The 21,470-nt window shown below is 49.7% G+C and overlaps 1 protein-coding gene across 2 annotated transcripts in view; it reads right to left on the reverse strand.

Annotated features, from left to right (window-relative positions):
- The window catches only part of SNRK (SNF related kinase), a 247,575-nt gene that overhangs the window by 130,320 nt on the left and 95,785 nt on the right, over positions 1–21,470 (reverse strand). For both annotated transcript variants that reach the window (XM_069648838.1, XM_069648839.1), the window contains exon 3: positions 2,777–2,918. In XM_069648838.1, coding sequence (XP_069504939.1) covers positions 2,777–2,918 — 142 coding nt within the window. The remainder of the gene's footprint in view (positions 1–2,776; positions 2,919–21,470) is intronic.

The raw sequence follows: 21,470 nt of genomic DNA on the forward strand, positions 1-21,470 counted from the left end.
ATCTTCACGACTCCAGCCAGCTCCTCTGAAGAGGCTGAACCCGTGTCCGTGATGGCCTCCCCCCCCCCTCTTTTTCCACCAGGGTTCTCACAGGGGTCTTATCGATGGGCTGAAAAGAGGATTCCCTCCGCGGTGGCAGGGAAACTCTGGGCCCCGAGGTCACCTCCACTGGGTTATCCTCCACAGGCTTTGCCAGGGCCGCCATGACTCCCTCGATAGAGGCCTTAGCCGGGTAAATGATGCCCTTCACGACTTTAGGTGCGCTTGAGGCCTTCACCTTGGGGGGAGGGTCACTGTCTCGCTCCCCCTCGGCTGTTTCCGTCGGGATCGATCGGGGCTTCTCCAGAAGCTTACCCGGGTTCTCCGATTTCCTCTTCCCCGAGCCAGAGCATTGGCTCGTGGTTGATGGTGTCGGTGAGAGCGCGCCCTGCCTGGCAGCCGAGGAGCCCGACCGTTCGGCGCTCCCGGACTCAGTGCTTAGCCTTTTGTTGGGCCCCCGTCACCGGAGCGCCCTCAAAGAGAAGACTGCTCGGACCTCTTCTTCTCACCTACTGCTGGCTTCTCACCTACTGCTGGGCTCTTCCCTTCCAGCCAGTTATTGAGGCGGATACGCCGATCGTTCATGGTCTGTTCCGACATGTTCTTGCAAAACACAGTGTCCTTCTTCACGTGCTTTTTGTCTTCGTGAAGGCAGTAGAGGCATCTAGAATGCTCGTCCTCCTTGAAGACATTCTGCAATCCGCATCCAGGGCAGTTCCTGAACAGCTTGGATCCGGGCGTCGAGCTTCCTTTGTCCTGTGCCATGTCCACGGGGTAGGCCTCAAGGTCTTCTGGAATCCTCCAAGAAGCGTAACTCGACGAAAGCTTCGCCCTTGTGGGCCGTAGAAAAATCCGAAACTGGTCCACATTGATCGGAAGTAGAAATAGTGGAGCTTGAGGCTCGATTGACTGACAAAAATTAGATTAAACACTTTGAAAGAAAAAAAAAAACGCAGTAAAAGCTCGAGAGCTATAGCACGAGGACTCACAACACTTGAACGTGCGGTAAAAATCTGAGGATGGCTGCCGGGGGAGAGGGCAGTCATTGGCTGGGGGCAGTATGACCCAGATACCAGTGATTGGTTACTAGTAAGAAAGACAGTTCAGAAACGAAACTGAAACTGATTTTTTCTTTACCGAGTCCCAGCCTGACGACGGAGAATATTCATGAGCATGTGAATCCATGCCTTACCCCATCCTGGAGAAATTAATTTGCTGACAACTGGTATAGGGCATCAGAGAGAGCATGCTCTGCCGATGTTTCACGGATCAAAAAGAAGGTTTGTTGCATTTTACGTTCTTTTGTCACTCTTATGCGGTACAAAGAAACCTAATCCCTGTTCTTAAGTATGCATACTTCAGATAGTGTTGTCCTGCTTTGTTAGAACTTCAGCTTCTTCGCCTTTTTTCTGCTTTCGGAAATATTTTACCTTTACTTTCAGAATAAGAATAATGTACTTTATGACATTGTATTATTGTTTTTTTGTCAGTCATGTAGATCTCATTAACTATTTTACTTGTTTTATGCTTTTATAGATAAATGGTCTTATCCAAAATAAAGTAAATCTCATCGGTTAAGTACTGCATAAAGGAATTCAAGACTACAGACTTCCTCATTATGTCTTTCAGACAAACAAACATGAGTCAGACACCATAATGTCTTGCATTAACTATTGACAGTCAGGAGCAAGGCGGTCTAGTGTAGATCCAAAACCAGCCAACTCTACAAAAAGAGCAGTGACAACGAATTTTCATATTGAGGTTACTGTGCAGGACTGTAATACTGAAGTTGTTGCATACCTATGCTAAAACTACCTTGATACAGAGTCCAGATCGGAGACGGCCCTGCACCAAGCAATTGGACATTTCACTTAAGCTAGGGCATTCTTTGCCTATTTCCTTCAAGATTTATCGTATAAAGGTGGATCAGATGTGGATTGAGGTTTGTTATGGACTATTATAAGCATACATGTGTATCACAGCTGGCTTCTCTATTCAGACTTATGACACCATAAAAGATCCAATGCTGGAGAAGAATGAGTTCTTTACCTCCAACTGTAGTGCTAACTTTAATAGATCCACATGCAACCTGCACAACTCCCCTATGGGGCTTTGGAGGCTAATAGTATTTCTATGGTACAGGACTACTTCTCAAACAGGAATATGGGAGGAGAAACCTAACACTTCTCCCTCCTTTCTCAATGGGCAGTAGGAAAGAACCAAAATGTGGTGGAAATGATGTAAAATGAAGGCTTTCTTTGCACTTATGTCATTTTGTGACATTGCTGTGACATGTGTGTTTTAAGAATTGCTAGACTGGTCACTGACACTATGAAGGATCTTAAGCTGAAGAAGTGAGGAGCACTCCTACCACAGATCATCAGAGAAGTACCTAGCTTCTGAGCTCAGACATTTCTATGCCAATGTTCTTTTATCTGCGCGGCTTCATTGCAACCCTCAAGTAAGCCTCCTTAAGCTCGGATATAGCGCCTTGATGCCTGCGGGCTGTAGCACGCTCTACAAATCCAAATAAATAATGTTTTGAAATTTGGCGTTTGCACCTTTGAATGTAAACAATTACAAAATATCTAGCATTATGGCAATTTGATTGGAGTAAACATATACACAATGTTGTTAGCATTTTGAATATTCTTTAAATTGACATAACCGCACAGCAATGTTTTGGCTCAACATTCGCTGACAGCAATTTGAATTATTTGACCATTGCTATACTTACCCTTTACATTCTTTGGAAACATGCAAGGGCACAGTGTATTTACAGTCCATAATCATTGTCAATGTTTCGCTGTCATTGGCTTCTTGAAATGGAGGTGTTCCACATACCAACATATAAAGAATAACTCCAAGACTCCATATATCTGAAAGCAAGAGGAGAACCTATGAACAAAATGTGTCTACTGTGCAACCTTTTCTTACTTCTCAAATATGGCTCTCGTGCATTTACATTAACTGAGATGCCCAACAAAATGTACTGGGGGTGGGTGGCACGGAGGAGAGACATAGCAAAGGATTAAATCACATGGACACCTGAGTATTTTGCGACAGTGGCTCCATGACTTATTTTTCTCTCAACAGGCGGGGTGCACAAAGGCTTCTCTAATCTGCCATTTTCAGCCAAGGTATTGTAGAACGTAATAGTGACACAGCAACAAGAGTCTGCAAAAAAGTAGATTTCTTTGGCGCCACAAATCTGGCTGCAGGGCTGGTCATGAAACAGTTTGCTCCGTTCTTTGTGTACCTTAAAATGTATTCATGTGTATGGATGGGGTTGGCTTTTTTATTTGTTTCATTTTTCAAGTTATAAAGAATCTTGCAATGTTGTCCTGAATGCAGATTTTGCAAACTGTCCCAACAAAACAGCTCTACACATGCCATATAATACATTTTGCCCAAAGGGAGTCCGCAAATGAATACGTTCCAACCAATCCTACAGATAAGCAGAATACGTCAGCTACCTTAAAACAAATACACCGAGCAAAAACATTAGGGAATAATAACAAAATATAGGAACAACAGACATATAACCTTACCCACTTCTTTTACCTACACCTCCACTGATCAGTTAAATTTGCATTTTTAACATTTTTTATTATTTAGCATATGGTTTTGTAATGAAACCTTTCAGCTTTAAATCACTATATATACAAAACATTTTAAATTAAAAAAATTAAAAAAACAAAAGCAGCGAAACAATGCGAAAACGGATGCACCACCCCAATTTTCATTTAGGTACCACATCAGTTTTGTCAATTGTCAGATTATCACGACAAGTTCCAACAAAGCAAGTGTTGCAGAAATCTTAGTCCCTAGCATCAACAGGGACCAAATGTAGCTTTCCGTTAAGGTGTAATACTCCAAGAAAGATTTTCCCAACAAGTTGAATCTTATGCCCTCAACTCCTCTGCAATTCATGATTAAATGGTACAGGGATTCCAATGAATGATTACAAAGTCTGCAATGATAATCCCTGTGTTCCTTAGGTTTCCTAGTCTCCAGCACTTCCCTTTTCGGTAAGAGGATCAACCTTAGCCTTAGAAATGGGGTGCGTCCTTTATCTGATGGAAATTTCATCAAGTATAGAAGTATGTTTCCTCGAATTCTAGCGTCAATCCACTTCTGATCATACAGAGCTATTTTTACGTTTTCAGGATTTTCTTCTAATGTTTTTTACTCCGGCCAATGCTATTTAGTATTCTTGTGCATTTGATACTCCTTTCTTCCAATGCGTGTTCACATTTCGCTTGGAGAGGCTGATTTAGAAGCTTATATCCTCCTTCGGTGGATGGTATGAGGCACTTTCTGTATAGAGATAAGGTCTTGCAGGGAAATAGAGAATCTAGCGATGTTAGCCCAAGTTTTTTCCTAATAATCACCACGGGCATCGAGTTTGGTAAACATATCTCCAAAAATTACCCTCAATTAAGGACCAAGTTTTCCAGTGCAATGATAGTGAGCCTTCTGAATCGTATGTTAATATGGGACACACCATCTTGTAAAAGGTGTGCACTGGAATGAGTGAGAATTTACAATAGCGCTTAATTATCTTCGTGTGTACAGCCAGACATTTTGTCTTCCTGTTGGGCGCCTCTACCCAATGTGCATTGACTAAACTGTCATTTATCGAAATACCCAACCAAGTCATTTGAGTTATCAAGGATAATTTTGTACTTTCAATAGACCAGGTACAACCTTTTAACTCCCCCCCCCCCCCCCCCTCCAAAACCCTTCTCCCCCCTTCCTCCCGAGGTTCAAGACACTGGACTTGAGTGGATTTATCTTCAGACTGTTTGCTGCTAAATATGTTGGCAAGTGCATCAAGTTGGCACTGAAGTCCAATTGGAGTCTCGTCCATGATTATCACATCATCAGCGTATAGCAGTCTGTTGACCGGTGATCCAGCTATACTCAGAGGCAAACACCTGACATCTTTGAACTCCTCTTCCATGCCTGCAATATAAAGATTAAAGGTTGCTGGTGCTAAACGGCAACCATGCTTTAAACCAATTGTAGTGGTGATTGCATCCAGTCAGGTCTCTAGCATTGTTTAATCGTATTCTCACTGAAGTAGATGTGTGAAGGCTTTTTATGGCTTCCAATATGCCACGAGGGCACCCCCCACTTGCTTAATTTATGCCACAGGGTTTTCACAGATGACCGAATCAAATGACTGCGATAAGTCCACAGACGCCAGGTATGACAATGCATTACTTACCGTAAAAGCATTTCTGATGGTTGTATCTGCTTAGATTCACATGCTGTGCATAGGTCCGACATCCAGTGGTCACTGCGGAGTATTGCATTTTGTTTTTCGTAGTCGAAAAGGGGACGTCGACAAGGCGTGTCTGTAACACTATCCCTATAGTGACGTGCTTTGTACCCACAATCCCTCACGCGTCGAGGTCCCTCTGTTTGTATTTTTCTGCCCTGAGGGAGCCTTCTAGACGTGAGTGAGTACAGAAAAGAGAGAAATATAGAAAAGGATGTCTATGTTCCTTCCATCCCAGCGTGGAGGAAGGGTGGGCGCATGTGAATCTAAGCAGATACAACCATCAGAAATGCTTTTACGGTAAGTAATGCATTGTCTTCTGATGTTTGTTAATCTGCTTAGAATCACATGCTGTGCATAGACTAGCGAGCAGTACCCGGAGTTGGCGGTGGGTTATGAGAAGGAACAGTAGAGAAAAGATGTCTTAATACTGCCTGTCCCACCTGGGAGTCAGATCTAGAGTGTGCATCTAGACAGTAGTGTTTTGTAAAGGTGTGCACAGAACTCCAGGTAGCCGCTTTGCAGATGGACTCAAGGGGAACATTTGCAATGAACGCTATGGAAGCCCCAGTGCCTCGAGTGGAATGTACTCTTGTCTTGGAGGGTAGTTCTCTCTTAGCAAGAGTGTAACAGAGAGTGATGCATTGAACAATCCATCTAGATATAGTGGACTTTGAAACTGCATCTCCTTCTCTTCCTGCTGCCACAGAGACAAAGAACTGATTAGTCCTTCTCAGTGGTCTGGTTCTTTCCATGTAGAACATGACAGCTCTGCGTACATCTAGTGTATGCAGACTTTTTTCTCCCAAGCTGGAAGGGTTTTGAAAGAACGTTGTTAGTTCTATAGACTGGTTTACATGAAATTTCGAGATGAATTTTGGTGCAAACCTTGGGTGTGTGCGTAGAACCACCTTATCCCTGTGAACTGTTACGAAGGGGTCTAGTACAGAAAGAGCCTGTAGTTCACTTACTCTTCTAATGGAGGTGATAGCTATTAGGAAAGCAGTCTTAAGAGTGAGATATTTAAGAGTTGCCTTGTGCATGGGTTCGAAAGGGGTGCCCATGAGTCTAGAAAGTACCACGTTTAAGTCCCATCCGGGAGCTGGGTTAGCTATCGGAGGGTGTATTCTCTTTACCCCCTCCATGAAGGCCTTGATAACTGGTATCTTCCACCACGACACTTTAAGTTGGGAAGTGGTGTTTGCAGAAAGTGATGCTAGGTGGACTTTAATGGAATTAAACACTAGACCTGAATCCAGTAAATGGGTCAAGTACAGAATAATGTTAGTGGCAGAGCAGTCAACAGGGTTGATGTTCTTACCTCTACACCAGATGACAAATCTTTTCCACTTGCTAGAATAGCAGTGGCGAGTATTAGGTTTTCTGGCTTCCCTGAGGATGTCCATACATCTCTGTGGGAGATGTAAATGTCCAAATTCTATGATCTCAGGAGCCAGGCTGCTAAGTTCATGGTCTGAGGGCATGGATGCAGTGTCCTTCCCTTGTCTTGTGACGGCATGTTGTACGGGCAGGGAAGTTTCATTGGGGGAGATAGGGACATCTCCATCAAGTGAGCGAACCATGGCTGCCGGGCCCACATTGGGGCCACTAGTATCATGGTAACCTGCTCCTGGTGCATCTTGTGCACCACTTTGTTGAGGAGGGGAGTCGGGGGAAAGGCGTAAACAAATTTCCCTGACCATTGAATCGACAGACCGTTCCCTTTGGACTGGTTCTGGGGGTACCTGGAGGCGTAACTTTGGCATTGTGAGTTCTCCAGGGTTGCGAACAGGTCTATTTCTGGGAATCCCCATTGCGTGAAGACGTCTAAGACGATGTCTTCGTGCAATTGCCATTCCTACTCTCTGGGCAGGGGGAAGTCTCTGCTGAGTTTGTCTGCTAGCAGATTGAGTTCCCCTGGTACATGTGATAGTAGAAACATGTTGTGTTTGAGAGCCCACTTCCATATATTCTGGGACAGCTTGGACAATCCTGGAGAGCGAGTGCCCCCTTGATTGTTGAGGTAGTACATGGCTGTGGTGCTGTCTGTGAGGACCATCACTGTCTTTCCTTGTAGGTGTTCCTGAAAGGCTTTCAGTGCTTTGAACACCGCTAGCAGTTCCAGCAGGTTTATATGCTTGGATGCTAAGCTCGGAGTCCACACTCCGTGAGCAGTCTGATGGGATAGGTGAGCCCCCCCATCCTGTAAGGGATGCGTCTGTGGTTAGAGTGGCTTCCACTGCGGGTGTGGCAAAAGTTTTCCCTAATAACAGGTTTTCCTTTGTCCACCACCGTAGCGAGAGAACCAAGGCCTGCGAGACCACCACTAGATCGTCCCATTGTCCGCTGGCCTGACACCACTGGCTGTAAAGCCACTCTTGCATTGGGCGCATGCGCAAGCGCGCGTGAGGTACCAAATAAATACATGACGCCATCATCCCTAGCAAGCGCATTGCTTTGCGTACCGTCACCTCTCGACCTGCCACATAATAGGGGATCTGAAACAGCATGTTTTGGACCCTCTCGTTGGAGGGGAAGACGAGGCCGTCCTTTGTTCGAATTAGAGCCCCTAGGAATTGTTTGATTTGGCTGGGGTCTAAGCTGGACTTCTTTTCGTTGATGGAGAAGCCCAGTTGGGACAAAAGGTCTACGGTCTTTTGAGTATTGGAGAAGCATGTTTCGTAAGAATCCCCTGTTATGAGCCAGTCGTCGAGGTAAGGGTATACCGGAATGGATAACCTGCGCAGGTGGGCCGCTGCCACTGCCAGTACTTTCGTGAATACCCTTGGTGCAGATGCTATCCCGAAGGGTAGTACTCTTAACTGGTAGTGTTTGTTCTCTATCTTGAACCTGAGGTATTTTCTGTGCGCTGGCAACATTAAAATATGAAAGTATGCATCTTTCATGTCTAGTGTTGTCATGTAATCCCCCTGTGATAACAGTGGGATCACTTCCTGCAAGGTCACCATACGAAATTTTTGGGGTTTGACAAACTTGTTCGCTGGGCGCAGATCTAATACAGGGCGCATGGTTAAATCCTTTTTGGGTACAAGGAAGTACACTGAATAAATACCTTCTGTTACCTGAGATAGGGGGCCTCTATAGCTTCTTTTTTCAGTAGCTCTTCTACTTATTGAAGAAGAATAGTGAGGTGTTCCGGTGTCATGCGTCGGTTTCGTGGGGGTCTGTATTTCAGGGGGACCGTTGAATTCGATGCAGTATCCATGGGCTATGGTGGATAATACCCAGCGGTCTGACGTTATTCCCTCCCATGCTGAAAGGAACGATGTTAGCCGGCCCCCGACCGGTGATGCATGGGAGGGGACCCGAATCTTCGGGTCATTTGTTGGTATTGGGCGTGGGACCTTTGGGGCTGGAGCCGCGACCTCTTCCTTTGCCACGACGTTGGCCTCTTTGACTGAACTGGGTGCTTTGGTTAGAGGGCCAGTTGGTAGCAGAGTAAAGGACCAAGTTACTTACCTGTAACTGTTGTTCTCCAGCATGGGTCTGGCATGGATTCACATGCTCATGAATATTCCCCGTCGTCAGGCTGGGAATCCTCGGTAAAGAAAAAAACAGTATCAGTTTCGTTTCTGATCTGTCTTTCGTAGTAATAACCAATCACTGGTCTCTGCGTCATACTGACCACAGCCAATGACTGCCCTCTACCTAAGCCCCGCCTCTGGCAGCCATCTTCAGATTTGGAAGCACGTGAAGTGGCAGTATGACCAAGTGAAGAGCCGCAGAGGGGTAGGCGGGAGGGTTCGCATGTGAATCCATGCCAGACCCATGCTGGAGAACAACAGTTACAGGTAAGTAACTTGTTCCTTCTCCAGCATGGGGTCTGGCATGGATTCACATGCTCATGAATAAAGAATACATAGCAGTACACACATGCACAACCACGGTAGGTGGCAAAGGCTCAACATTAAGCATTACATCAAACTCAACATTAAGCATCTTACCTCCTCACCAGGCTCACCTCAGGCGAACAGGTTGCGCAGCACTGCTTGGCTGACCCTGGACTCCTCCCTGGAATCCCGATCGACGCAGTAGAATTTCGTGAAGGTGTGCGTCGACCTCCACGTAGCAGCCCTGCAGATGTCCAGCAAGGGCACACCAGAAAGGAACGCCGTGGTAGCTGCGATCGCTCTGGTGGAATGGGCTCTCGGACGGCCAGGCAGCGGTCGGTTTGCCAACCGATGACAGTACATGATACAGCCGGAGAGCCATCTGGAAATGGAAGCCTTCGAGAGTGCCTTCCCCTGATTGACAGGTCCAAAATTCACAAAGAGTTGTGACGTCTTCCGAAAACACTTCGTGCGGTCAACGTAGAACTTCAGCGCTCTAGCCACATCCAGCGAGTGCAAAGTCCTCTCAGCCGGCGACGAAGGCGACGGGAGAACACAGGCAACACCAAGGGTTCGTTGAGGTGTTAGTCCGACGGCACCTTGGGCATGAAGGAGGGGTGCGTCCTGAGCACTACCCTCGTGTCGTGAAAAGTCAAGTACGGGGCCTTGCAGGAAAGGGCCTGGATCTCTCCCACTCGTCGTGCGGAGGTGATGGCCACAAGAAACGCTGTTTTCCACGACAGAAACCTCAACGGGGCCGAGTGCAGAGGCTCGAACGGAGGTCCCATGAGCTTGGTCAGCACCACGTTGAGCTCCCACGCCGGGGCCGGAGCCTTCACCGGCGGGAACGATCTGAACAGTCCCTTCATGAACTCTTTCACCAGACGATGAGACCACAAGGACATCCGCCCCGTGGTTCTGGTGTATCGGGAGATCGCAGCAAGATGAATCTTGATGGACGCGTGTGCCAGTCCAGCTTTGGCCAGCGTCAGCAGGTACGGCAGTACTTGGGGAGCCGTAATCCGTAGAGGGTTAATCTTCTGTGCGTGGCACCAGACAGATAACCTCTTCCATTTGTGTCCGTAGCATTTAAGAGTCGAGGACGCCCTGGCCTTTGCAAGAACCTCTCTGCAGTCGGCCGGTATGTCGTATCCTCCAAACTCTAGCGCTGCAGGAGCCAGGCCTGCAAGTTCAGAGATTTCGGGTCGTGGTGGAGGATGGCGCCTCCTTCCCTGGAGAGTAGATCCGCGTCCACCGGCACTTGATTGACGGGGACGCTGACAAGTCCAGAAGGTCCGGGAACCACATCTGCCTCGGCCACGCAGGTGCGACGAGGATCATCCTGCACCGTGACCTCTTGAGCTGGTTGATGAGCCGGTTTAGCAGTGGCAATGGAGGGAACGCGTAAAGGAACAGGCCCTCCCAGGGGAACGAGAAAGCAGCGCCCATGCTCCTCGCCTGGGGAAACCTGCTGGCGAACCTCCGGCACTTGGAGTTCGTCGCCGTCGCGAACAGGTCGATCTGGGGTGTGCCCCACCGTTGGAAGAGGCGATCCACTAGATCCTGCCGTAGTTCCCACTCGTGGCACGAGAGCAGCTCCCTGCTGAGTGAGTCGGCAATGGTGTTTTTTTATCCCTGCCAGATGAAACGGCACCAGAAATATCCTTTGGGCGAAGGCCCAATGCCACAGGTCCTGCGCCTCCTTGGACAGTGCTGGGGACCTGGTTCCGCCCTGTTTCCTGATGTAAAACATGGTGGTGGTGTTGTCGGTGAAGATCCTCACCACCTTGCCCTTGAGGAACAGAAGGAAGGACCTGAGGGCCCAAAACACTGCACAGAGCTCCAGGACGTTGATATGTAGTGATTTCTCCGTCGGGAGCCAAAGGACTCTTGCGTGCAGATTTTCGGTGTGCGCTCCCCATCCTTCCAGGGAGGCATCCGTGGTCACTGTCTCCTGGTGGGCTGGGGTCTGGAAGTCCATGCCCGCCATCAGATGCGCGCGGGTGCCCCACCACCGGATCGCTCGTCGGAAACTCTCGTCGAGTGTGATCCTTTCCTCGAAGCTGCCCGTCGTCTGGATCCAGCGCGCGTCCAGGAACTCCTGCAACGGGCGCATACGGAGCCTGCACAGGGGAATGAAGTAGATGCAGGAAGACATCATTCCGAGGAGGGACTTGATGGACCTCACCTTGGCCGCGTCGGCCACCAACATCCGTTGTACCTTGCCCAGGATGGCCCTGGTCCTCTCCTCCGACTGGGGAGGCCAGAAGGGACACTGTGTCGAGCCTCGCTCCCAGAAACAGTGCGTCTTGCACGGGTACCAGGTGGGATTTGACGTAGTTCACGGAGAATCCCAGGTCGGTGAGAAGCTGGACGGTCCTTGCCGTGTGGTCCACGGAGAGCTCCCTCGTCTTGGCCCGGATGAGCCAGTCGTCCAGGTAGGAGTAGACGTGGATCCCCTCTCGGCGCAGCTGCGCTGCCACCAGTGCAAGGCACTTGGTGAAAACCCTGGGTGCCGACCGTAGTCCGAAGGGGAGGGCTTTGAACTGGTAGTGACGCCCTTGGACCACAAACCTGAGAAATTTTCGGTGCCCCCTTAGGATGGGAATATGGAAGTAGGCATCCTCCAAATCCAACAACGACAGGAAGTCTCCTTCCTCCAGCTGACCCAGGACGTGCTGGAGGGTGACCATCCGGAACTTCTGAGCCTTGATGAACTTGTTCAGACGTCGCAGGTCTAGGATGAGGCGCCATCCTCCCGTCTTCTTCTTCACGAGGAAGTATCTCGAGTAAACTCCGGAGCCCCGGAGCCGCTTTGGGACGAGTTTGATGGCGCCCTTCCTGAGCATCGCCTTTACCTCCAGGAGAAGCTGCGGGACGTGAAGCTCTTTCCTGGCCACGGGGGGACGCGCGGGCACCTTCTTTGAAACTCGAGCGCGTGGCCCCGGGCTAAGGCGTCCAGCACCCAACGGTCGGTGGAGATGGACTCACACGCTGACGAAGCTCGCCAGCCGGCCTCCCAACGGGGTGCTTCGGTGGGGGCCCGACCCCACGGCCGGTTCAATCCTGTTTCGACAAGGCTTTGCCGCCTTGACCTCCTTGGCGACGACGGCGGGGTCTGCCCGACTTGCCTCGTCCCCTATAGGCCTCCTGAGACGACGAGCGGGCCGCTTGACGGTAGGTGGAGAAACCGCCGCCGGAACCTTTGGAGGCGCCCTTGCCTCCGCTGCTCCGAAAGGGCGGCCGTCGTCGTTGCAGAACCCCAAGGGCCCGGGCCGTCTCCGTGTCCGCTTTAATGGTCTGAAGGGAATCGTCCACTGTTTTCCCAAACAGGTTGTTCCCATCGAACGGCATGTCCAGGACTCTGGTCTGTACGTCTTGACGGAAGTCCGTAGCCTTGAGCCATCCACGCCGCCTAAGGCACACGCCGTTGCCCAACTGGCGAAATCCCATATCGGCGATGTCCGTCGCAATAGTGATGGCATGGTCCGACGCCACCTCACCTTCCTGTAGGATCTCTAGGGCATCCGCCCTCTTGTCGTCCGGTAGGAAGTCCAGCAGGGGAGCCAGTTTGTACCATAGCTCCCTGTCGTAGCGGGCCACGATAGCCAAGGCGTTGGCCGCCTTAATCGTCGTTGCTGCAGACGAGATGTCCCTGCGTCCCATAGAGTCCAATTTCTTTCCCTCGCCGTCCGGCGGGGAAGTCGATGTGGAGGCCGCACCCCCCCCGGTTTCTTCCTGGCCGCCGCGGAGACGACGGAGTCCGGGGTAGGCTGCGCCCGGAGGCACAGGGGGGCCGCGTCCGGGACCCGGTACTTCTTTTCGTACCGGTCTCTTCTAGCTGGCGTCGTGGAAGGGTTCTTGAGGAGGGCGAGGCCCTCATCCCAAATGTCGTCCAGTAGAGGCACCGCGAGGACCGTCTTCCTCTTGGCCTCGCGCCGTTGATAAAGGAATCCTTCCTTTTTCTTCTCCTCAGGGCAGAGTTGGAAAAGTTCGGATGCCCTGGCGATCATGGAGTGGAACGATCCAATCTCGTCGGGCAGAGAAGCCCTGGTGGGAGGTGACGACGGAAGATCCTCGTCGATCGTACCCGTCGCGGCCGTGTCAGTCCCCGTATCATCCCCTCAAGTCGCGGACGGGGAGGAGGGCTGGACGGGGCGCGACGGCTGAAAAGGAGGTGGAGGGTGAATCCTCCTTTTCTTGGGAGGAGGAACGCCAGAAGGTCCCGGTTCTGGGTCCCCCGACGGGAGTGGTTCCTCCGCTGGCAACGGTAGTCTCGTCCTTATCTCCGAGCATAAGGACTGTATAGCCAACAAAATGGCCGCCGAGTTGTCGTGCGGCGCTGGCAGAGGGGAATCCGACGGGCGATCAGGGGCCCCGTCGGCGCCCTCGACGATGTCGTCGTCACCTGCGTCGGGATCCATCCCGACGGGCCGGTCTTCTTCCACGCCGAGGCCGTGTCTTAAGACCTCGATCAGCTCTTGCTCCGAGGTCGAAGCCGAGTCTACGACGACACCCTGCCCCCCCATTTTCTTCTCCGCCGGAGGTTTCACGGGGGTCCTATCGATGGGCATAAAAGAGGACTCCCTCCGAGGTGGCAGGGAGACTCTGGGCCCCGAGGTCGCCACCACTGGCACAGCCTCCACAGTCTGAGCCAGGGCCGCCGCGACAGTCTCGATACAGGCCTTGGCCGGATGGATTAAGGCCTTCACCACCTTAGGTGCGCTCACCGCCTTATCCTTGAGGGGGGGGGGGGGGGACACTGCCTCGCTCCCCCTCCGATGGGGCCTTCGAGCTCGACCGGGGCCTCTCCAGGAGCTTCGCCGGGTGCTCGGCCTTCCTCTTACCCGACCCAGAGCGTTGGCTCGTGGTTGATGGTACCGGGGAGGGTGCGCCCTGCCTGGCGCCCGTAGAGCCCGACCGTTCGGCGCTCCCGGTGCCAGCGGACTCGCGGTGCTTGGCCTTGTGTTGGACCCCCGTCGCCGGGGCGTCCTCAAAGGTCTTACAAGACCGCTCGGATTTCTTCCTCTTCTTCTCGCCGGACGGCCTCTTCCCTTCCAGCCAGTTGCCGAGACGTTGATGGCGGTCCTTCATGGTCCGCTCCGACATGTTGCCGCAAAACGCACAGTCTTTCTCCAAGTGCGTCTTGTCCTCATGTAAGCAGTAAAGACAAAAAGGAGTGTGCGTCCTCAGACGTTCTGCAGCTGGCATCCAGGGCAGACCCTGAACAGCTTTCCTGGCGTCGAGCTTCCCTTCTCCTGGGCCATGTCCGGGACGGGCCTGAGAAACTTCTGGAGTCCTCCAAAAGCGTAGCTCGACGAAATCTTCACCCTTGAGGGGCGCAGACGAATCCGACACGGATCCCCGTTGATCGGATGGAGAGTCGGTGGAGCTTGAGGCTCTTTTGACCGAAAAAACGAAGTTTTTGAGAAAAAACGTGAAAAAATAGCACTAACGCTCGAGAGCAATAGCACGAGGATCCCAACACATGAACGTGCGGTAAAAATCTGAAGATAGCTGCCAGAGGCGGGGCTTAGGTAGAGGGCAGTCATTGGCTGTGGTCAGTATGACGCAGAGACCAGTGATTGGTTATTACTACGAAAGACAGATCAGAAACGAAACTGATACTGGTTTTTTTCTTTACCGAGGATTCCCAGCCTGACGACGGGGAATATTCATGAGCATGTGAATCCATGCCAGACCCCATGCTGGAGAAATTGCTATTGGCTTTGCTGCTGGCGTTGGCCACGAAAGGAGCGTCTATTGCCATAGCTGCGTCTGTTAGATGGCCTAGAAATTTGGTCAAGAGTCTTGATGGTATCAAACTCTTTCTTCGCATGTTCTAGGGCCTCATCAACTGCTTTCCCAAACAGATGTGTTTGTTCTATGGGCTTATTTATCAGGGAAGCCTGGGTTTCCGGCTTAAATCCCGAATTGCGCAGCCAGACATGGCGTTTGAGAAGTATTCCCTGAACCAGGGAACGGCCAGCCGTCTCTGCGGCATCTAAGGAGTTCTTTACGATGCCCTGGTTTACAAGAGTTCCCTCTGAGATTATAGCTAGCAGGCGTGAACGCAGGGGTTCTGGAACGTCCTCTGCTTCGCTGCGCAGCTTGCTCCACTGTGCATCTGCGTAGCTAGCCAGTAGGGAATTGTTATTTGCAATCCTAGTTGAGAAGGCGGCGGAGGTCGTGATTCTCTTCCCAAGTGCATAGAGCTTCTTGCCCTCTTTGTCAGGTGGTGCCTCACTAGTGGATAGTGGTACCCCCGCTCTTTTTCTTGTATTAGTAACTACAAGTGAGTCCGGAATAGAATGTCCCCTGATGTACAACGGGTCAGAGGATGAAGGGCTGAAGAGCTTTTCTATCCGAGGGTTGACCCCTCTGACTAAGGCCGGATTGGAAAGGGAAGGAGTTATTCTTCTCCTTATAGAAGCCAGGAGCGGAATAGACGGACTAACCGGGGCTTTTTCTTTAATAACTTTTTCTACAAAGTCTATGTCCGGAAGAGTCTCCCCTGTGTCTATTTCAAAATGCGCTGCTGCCTTGCGCAATAGTGCATTAAGTGAAGGCTGGTCATCTATGGGGGAGGTGTTTCCAATAGGTGAGTCTTTGGGAGGAGAAGGGTGAAAGGCATCAGGGTCTGAGTGCACTGATGGGGATTGCCAAGGCTGCACTGATGAGGATTGTCAGGGCTGTGATGTAGCTGTATCTTCTTCAAAAGCTCCTGCACTAGTGTAAGGGTCTTCTTCAAACCCCTCTTCCTCATGTTCTTCCTCCCCACCCAAACACTCATCTTCCTGGAGGTATTGCTCCTCTTCAGTGAGGTCATATGCGTCTGTAGAAGGGGGAAACCGCCTAGGAATCTTGACCCTAGGGTCATCCTGGGTCCATTCTCTTGGTCTTTTGGGTGTGGGTGGGTTTTGGCTACCCAAAAACCTTTCCATTTTCTCCATACAAGAATGGAGTCTTTCAAGGGTCTCATGGGGAACCCCTGAATAGTCTAGAGGGGGGAAATCAGTGTTTTCACCTTCCAAACGCTTAGAACGCTCCCACAACATCGACGAAAGGTTTCCGTCGCCCTCAGAAAAACCCTCCGGTAGTTCAGAAGTGCCCTTAGATGAAGGGGGCAGTTCCTGGCTACTCTTGTGCTTTTTCGGCGTTTCTATATCTTTTGGTGCGGTATTCGACGCCTGTTTCGTTGTCCGCTTACGTTTGTCTTCGGAAACAATTCTCGCCAGGCTCTCGACGACGAGTTCGTCAGTAGAGGGTTCGGGAGTCGACGTTGCCTGCGTTACGAGTCGTTTCTCGACGGCCGCTCTATGGAGCGTTACGTCGGATGTTTTTGAGGTAGCGCCCGTATTAGATGAAAGCCCAATCGCTGGTCGCGGCTGCGTTTGCGGGTGGGGCTTGAGACCCTTACGGTCTGAGGTAGACGGCGGAGTGCCCTGCATCCCCTTCGGCGCTGATGGATCCTTCGTCCTCGACGAAGAAGAGCCGTGGGTTGTGTGCTTAGGCCTATGGGGTCTGTGTGCGTCCTTGTCGCCGGGGTGTTCATCCCCATAAGCAGGGCGTGAGCCGAGCCCGTCGGGGCCGGGGACGGACGTCGAGGAGCGCGAGCGCTCCTTCTGGGGGTTAATGACTTCCGTAACGGACGTCGAGTTATCACCCTCCTCGTCACTTTCTGTAACAGCGGCGGCGGGTGAGGAAACTGACTTCGACATAGCGTAGTCCGCCCACCTCTTAACTTTCCGTTCTTTAAGAGTTCTTGGTTTCAAGAGCTTACAGGCCGCGCAGCCGTCCTCTTTATGATCGAGGGGCAAGCAACGATTACAGAGCTTGTGTTTGTCCTTCCAAGTGTATTTGCCCCTACAGCGTGGGCAAAACTTAAAAGGTGTCCTCTCCATAGCTGAGGCAATAAAAACTGGTGATAACAACCCCAAGGGAAAGATAGGGGAGAAAGAAAGACATTCTTGACGAGAAGATAAAAGTTCGAACCCCCACTCTCCCTACTGTATGTTGGCCGGCGAGGCCTGGCCACGTGTTCGGCAGCGCCGAAGGATCTCCTCCGTCTCTTCCCCTCCGTCGAAAACTTGCTCGGCGGAGAAACAGCTTCACAGCTAACGTCGAGGGGAGGTATCTTTAACAATAAGTATAAATTAAGGACCGAGGTCCGTAGTAAGTGTTTTGCAATGTCTCTCTAGGAGCTCCGCGTAAGGCGACCATAAGCTGGGCGGAAAAAAACAATCTGAGGGACCTCGACGCGTGAGGGATTGTGGGTACAACGCACGTCACTATAGGGATAGTGTTACAGACACGCCTTGTCGACGTCCCCTTTTCGACTACGAAAAACAAAATGCAATACTCCGCAGTGACCACTGGATGTCGGACCTATGCACAGCATGTGATTCTAAGCAGATTAACAAACATCAGAAATGTTCTTACTGTTCTTTAGTGAAGTTCTTATTTACAACAGATTTATCAAGAACAGGTTCAGCGAGGTACCAATGCCTATTCGAAGCGAGACTGCAAGGGGTCACGATGGTGTATTTCCTTGCTCCAAGCGATGAAGCACTTCAAGATAAGGTGTGCAAATATTTTCCCCATTACATCCAAAAGGGCGATGGGTCTATAGTTTCCAGGAAATTACCCATCACCCTTTTTGAAGATTGGGACTATGACAGAGGTACTCTACGAGGCAGGTATTATCCTCCTGAGTTTTATTTGATTAAACAAGTCAAACATAAAGGATGCCCATCCCACCCGATTCCTCTTCAAGATCATGTTAGCTAGCCAATCGGGTCCTGCGGCTCTTGAATTGCTGGATAGTTTGATCAAGTCCAAGATATCTTTCCTACTGGTTTCAAAGGCTCATGGACACGATGGCAGATCTTGTTTGTCCGTATAAGGTTCTGTGGGTTTGAGTTTTCCATTCTGCTGCAGTGATTGGATTTGTCAGCAGTGATGGTTGAGGAGCCTCCATTGAATTGAAAATTCTCCATATTTCACTTGAATTTTTATTAGTGATTAGTTGTAACATGTATTCAGCATCCTTCTGAATCATAGTATACTTGTCTAATCTTAACCAATGTTTGTAATCAGTCTTACCTTTTTTTTAGGTCACCTATGGTTTTTACAGAAGGAGATGTTCGGTTCGCTCTTTTCAGCCTTTTCAGCACCCGTTTTCTTTTAAACACTGCCCTATCAAATTTGTGTTGTGTTGAAAGGTTTTCCTCTTTCCAAAATTATTTTCCTCCATGTATAAACACAGCTGATTCGGGTAGTCCAGGTCAGTTTTCAATGAGGACGTATCGAGAGCATCTGTTAAGGCAATTATGTTTCCTCTCAAAAGTCTCAACCTGTTTCTGCCTGGGTGTACGGCGAGGTTTCCGCTGCTCGAATGACGGACATTTTGTTGGAGTCCTATGATCCATAGTTGTAAGATGTTGTGATTGCTCATTAACGTAGTTATTACTAGATCCCTTATGTGCGGTCTAAGGGTTTCAGAGACAAAGATGTATTCTAAAATCTGACCTTCGTTGCCCCTCTTCCAGGTCACACTTGGCAGCGAATCTCCCATCGTGAAATCATTCAAAATCTCAAAGCTTGTCACGCTTAAAGCCCTTCTCCACTTCAGACCACAAAGGACTGCTTTGTCAGAATTTGAATGAGGATTTAAGATCAGAATTAATTCAGGACTGAAAGCAGTGAATATTCAGATCTCCACACAAGATTATCTTTAAGTCTTCTCTTGCAACTCTGGCCCTGTAGATCTCATTCAGGACTTGATCGCTGAAGTTCTTGGCCAGCTCGGAGTTTGAATGCCAATAAAGATTGCAGATTAACCAACCTCGTGTAATGCTACCATGTGAAGTTTTCATCTCAAGCAAGAGAATGTGGATTAATGGAGCGACGTTCTTCACACAGGTTACCTTAAAGCAACTGTAGCTGTTTACTAGGCAAAGCAAGCCTGACATAGGTCGACCCTTTTGTCCTTTGGTGGCCAGGTTCCAGTAAGATGCAAAACCTTTGAGTATTAGGGTGTCTCTTAGCCAGGTTTTTTGAAAACAGGCTATATCCAGCTTCTCAAACGTAAATTCCCCTTCACCAAACAGATGTTTGAACCCCATAGTATTCCAACAACCCAGGCTGAAGCCATTCACAGTATCGTCCCGCCCGGTCCTTTGGCATTAGTAGTTAGATCCTAGGGCCCCTGCTAGCCACTCCCATCTGCCTTCTTTATTCTCTGCATATTTATCTTGATGTCGTGACCTCTGTTCCTTATGGTGTCGGTTATCCACAACTATCCTAAGGTTTCTTGTGGTATCCGATGCTCGTTCTGTTTTAGGTCATCCGTAAACGACCTCTTATGATCATTACCCAGAGGACTATCGGTTCTCTTCCTAAATGCCTTCGGACCTTTCGGGAAAGGCCTTCCACATTCCTCCAATACCTTGAATTCCTCGAATGCGTGTGAATTTATTACTTTTAGAGAGAAACCCATCCTGGTCAGTTGCAGAGTTTCTCTAATCAATAAATGTTGTATATCTTTTGAGACAAGGTGAATAACCAACTTAACTTTCTACATTCTTCTGGAAAGGAAACCAAATCAAGGTCTTTGAAACGGATCGAGGTAAACTCAGGAACACTATGCAGGAGTCTCAGGAGGGTCGCTCCATTGAGAATTAAGTCATCCTTCATATGCAGTATTCCCTCCAGTTCCACCTTTATTTTGGAAGCTTTTATGGAGCTTGCTTCTCGTGGCTCAGGGCCCTGGCGGAACAAGCTCTTGTTAATGTCATTTAATGGCCATCTTGGAGTTTATTTAGGTGTTGACTTTTCTGTACAAGTGTCTTGAAACTGCATTCCTGCCTCTTCGGCCTGGAATCCCCCCGCCCCCATGATTTACTGGGTTTTTTATTACCCATGTGCACCCGTGAAGAGACTTTTACCCTTTCACATGGCCTGTGAGGGGCTGGTCCTGATTGGCTACTAGCGTTATTGTTTCTGTACCGCCATCGATCAGATACAGGTTCTTGTTCACTAATACTTTGGGGCAGGTGGCACCTCATGTCCGGGGGGGGGGTGACTGCGGTGGTGCGTGCAACCAGTGTCTGAAAACGTAAGCCAAATCCAATAGGACCGCTGCAGCACATGCTGAGAGAGACGGGGCTGGGCCTCAGTAGGAGGGGTTGTGGTTATACCCACATGAATGCAGTATGGTAGGCCGTTTCTATTTTCTTTCAAAACACGAACAGCCTTCCAGGCTGCATTTATTTTCTAGTCCCTACGACAGCAGGTGAAGGAAAGTGTTTCCTTCACTCCACATTCCGCCCTATAACCCCCCCCCCCCCCCCGATTCCACCGTTGGGGGTATTTGACCCCCCCGTTCAAGACCCCAAACATTCTGCATACTGGTGTGAAGACGGGATGTTATGCCCCCAACAGTGAGGGGAAAGAGGGTTGACAGGGGTGTGAAGAGGGATGTAGCGAACCCGACGTAAAAGAATAAGCATGCAGAGCCACAGCAGACTCCTCATCATGATTATAATTGTGAGAATGTGCCTGCTTTTTGGGTAGTAAGCAGGAAGAAGCTAGGTGTTGTGGAATAGAAGGGATGCCTGGGATTTTTTTTTTTTAAATAAATAGTTGACCTACTGTCCTACCACCACACGCCCCACAATAAAAATTACTTTCTGGCAACATTTTAGGAGAGCAATCCCCACGAGTTAGGGCTTACAAAAGCCCACAGCAAAGTAACGGTTATTTTATGATGTTGACGCATAAAGTGTGCAGGACTTACCTGGTGGCTTGTGTGGGCATCTTTAGTGGTGGGCAAGCAGGGCAGCAGGGGGTTGGGTGCTGCTGACCAATCACATCTGAAGGCTTGTTCTTGTGGGCATTTTATGCTCGGTGACTGCCAAAAGGAATGTTGAGGGATCACAAGAACTATATATCATTTGACATCCTCTGGAGCTCTTCCCAAAGTGAAGTCAGGTAAGATGTTTTTCAGAGAGGGAGCGAAAGCTTGTGCAATTGAGTGGGCAGTTTTTAAATGACAAGCAAGAATTGCTTAATTCTGGGTAGCCAGAGCTAGGTAGGTATTCATGCAGAATTGTGCAGAAAAGTGGTCATTGCTTCTGTCAAATAATTGGCAAAGCGGCATGGGATGGGGTTGAAGGCTTTCTGAAGTTAAAGCTAGAACTTCACACGAAGGGGAACCAATGAATGCTTTAATAGGCTGTCACGAGCACATACATTCATCAATGTCCTTGCCGCCCTTTGGATGCTGGAAA

The sequence above is a fragment of the Ambystoma mexicanum genome, chromosome 2q (genome assembly GCF_040938575.1).
Source record: "Ambystoma mexicanum isolate Mex_15411 chromosome 2q, UKY_AmexF1_1, whole genome shotgun sequence".
Classification (NCBI taxonomy): Eukaryota; Metazoa; Chordata; class Amphibia; order Caudata; family Ambystomatidae; genus Ambystoma; species Ambystoma mexicanum.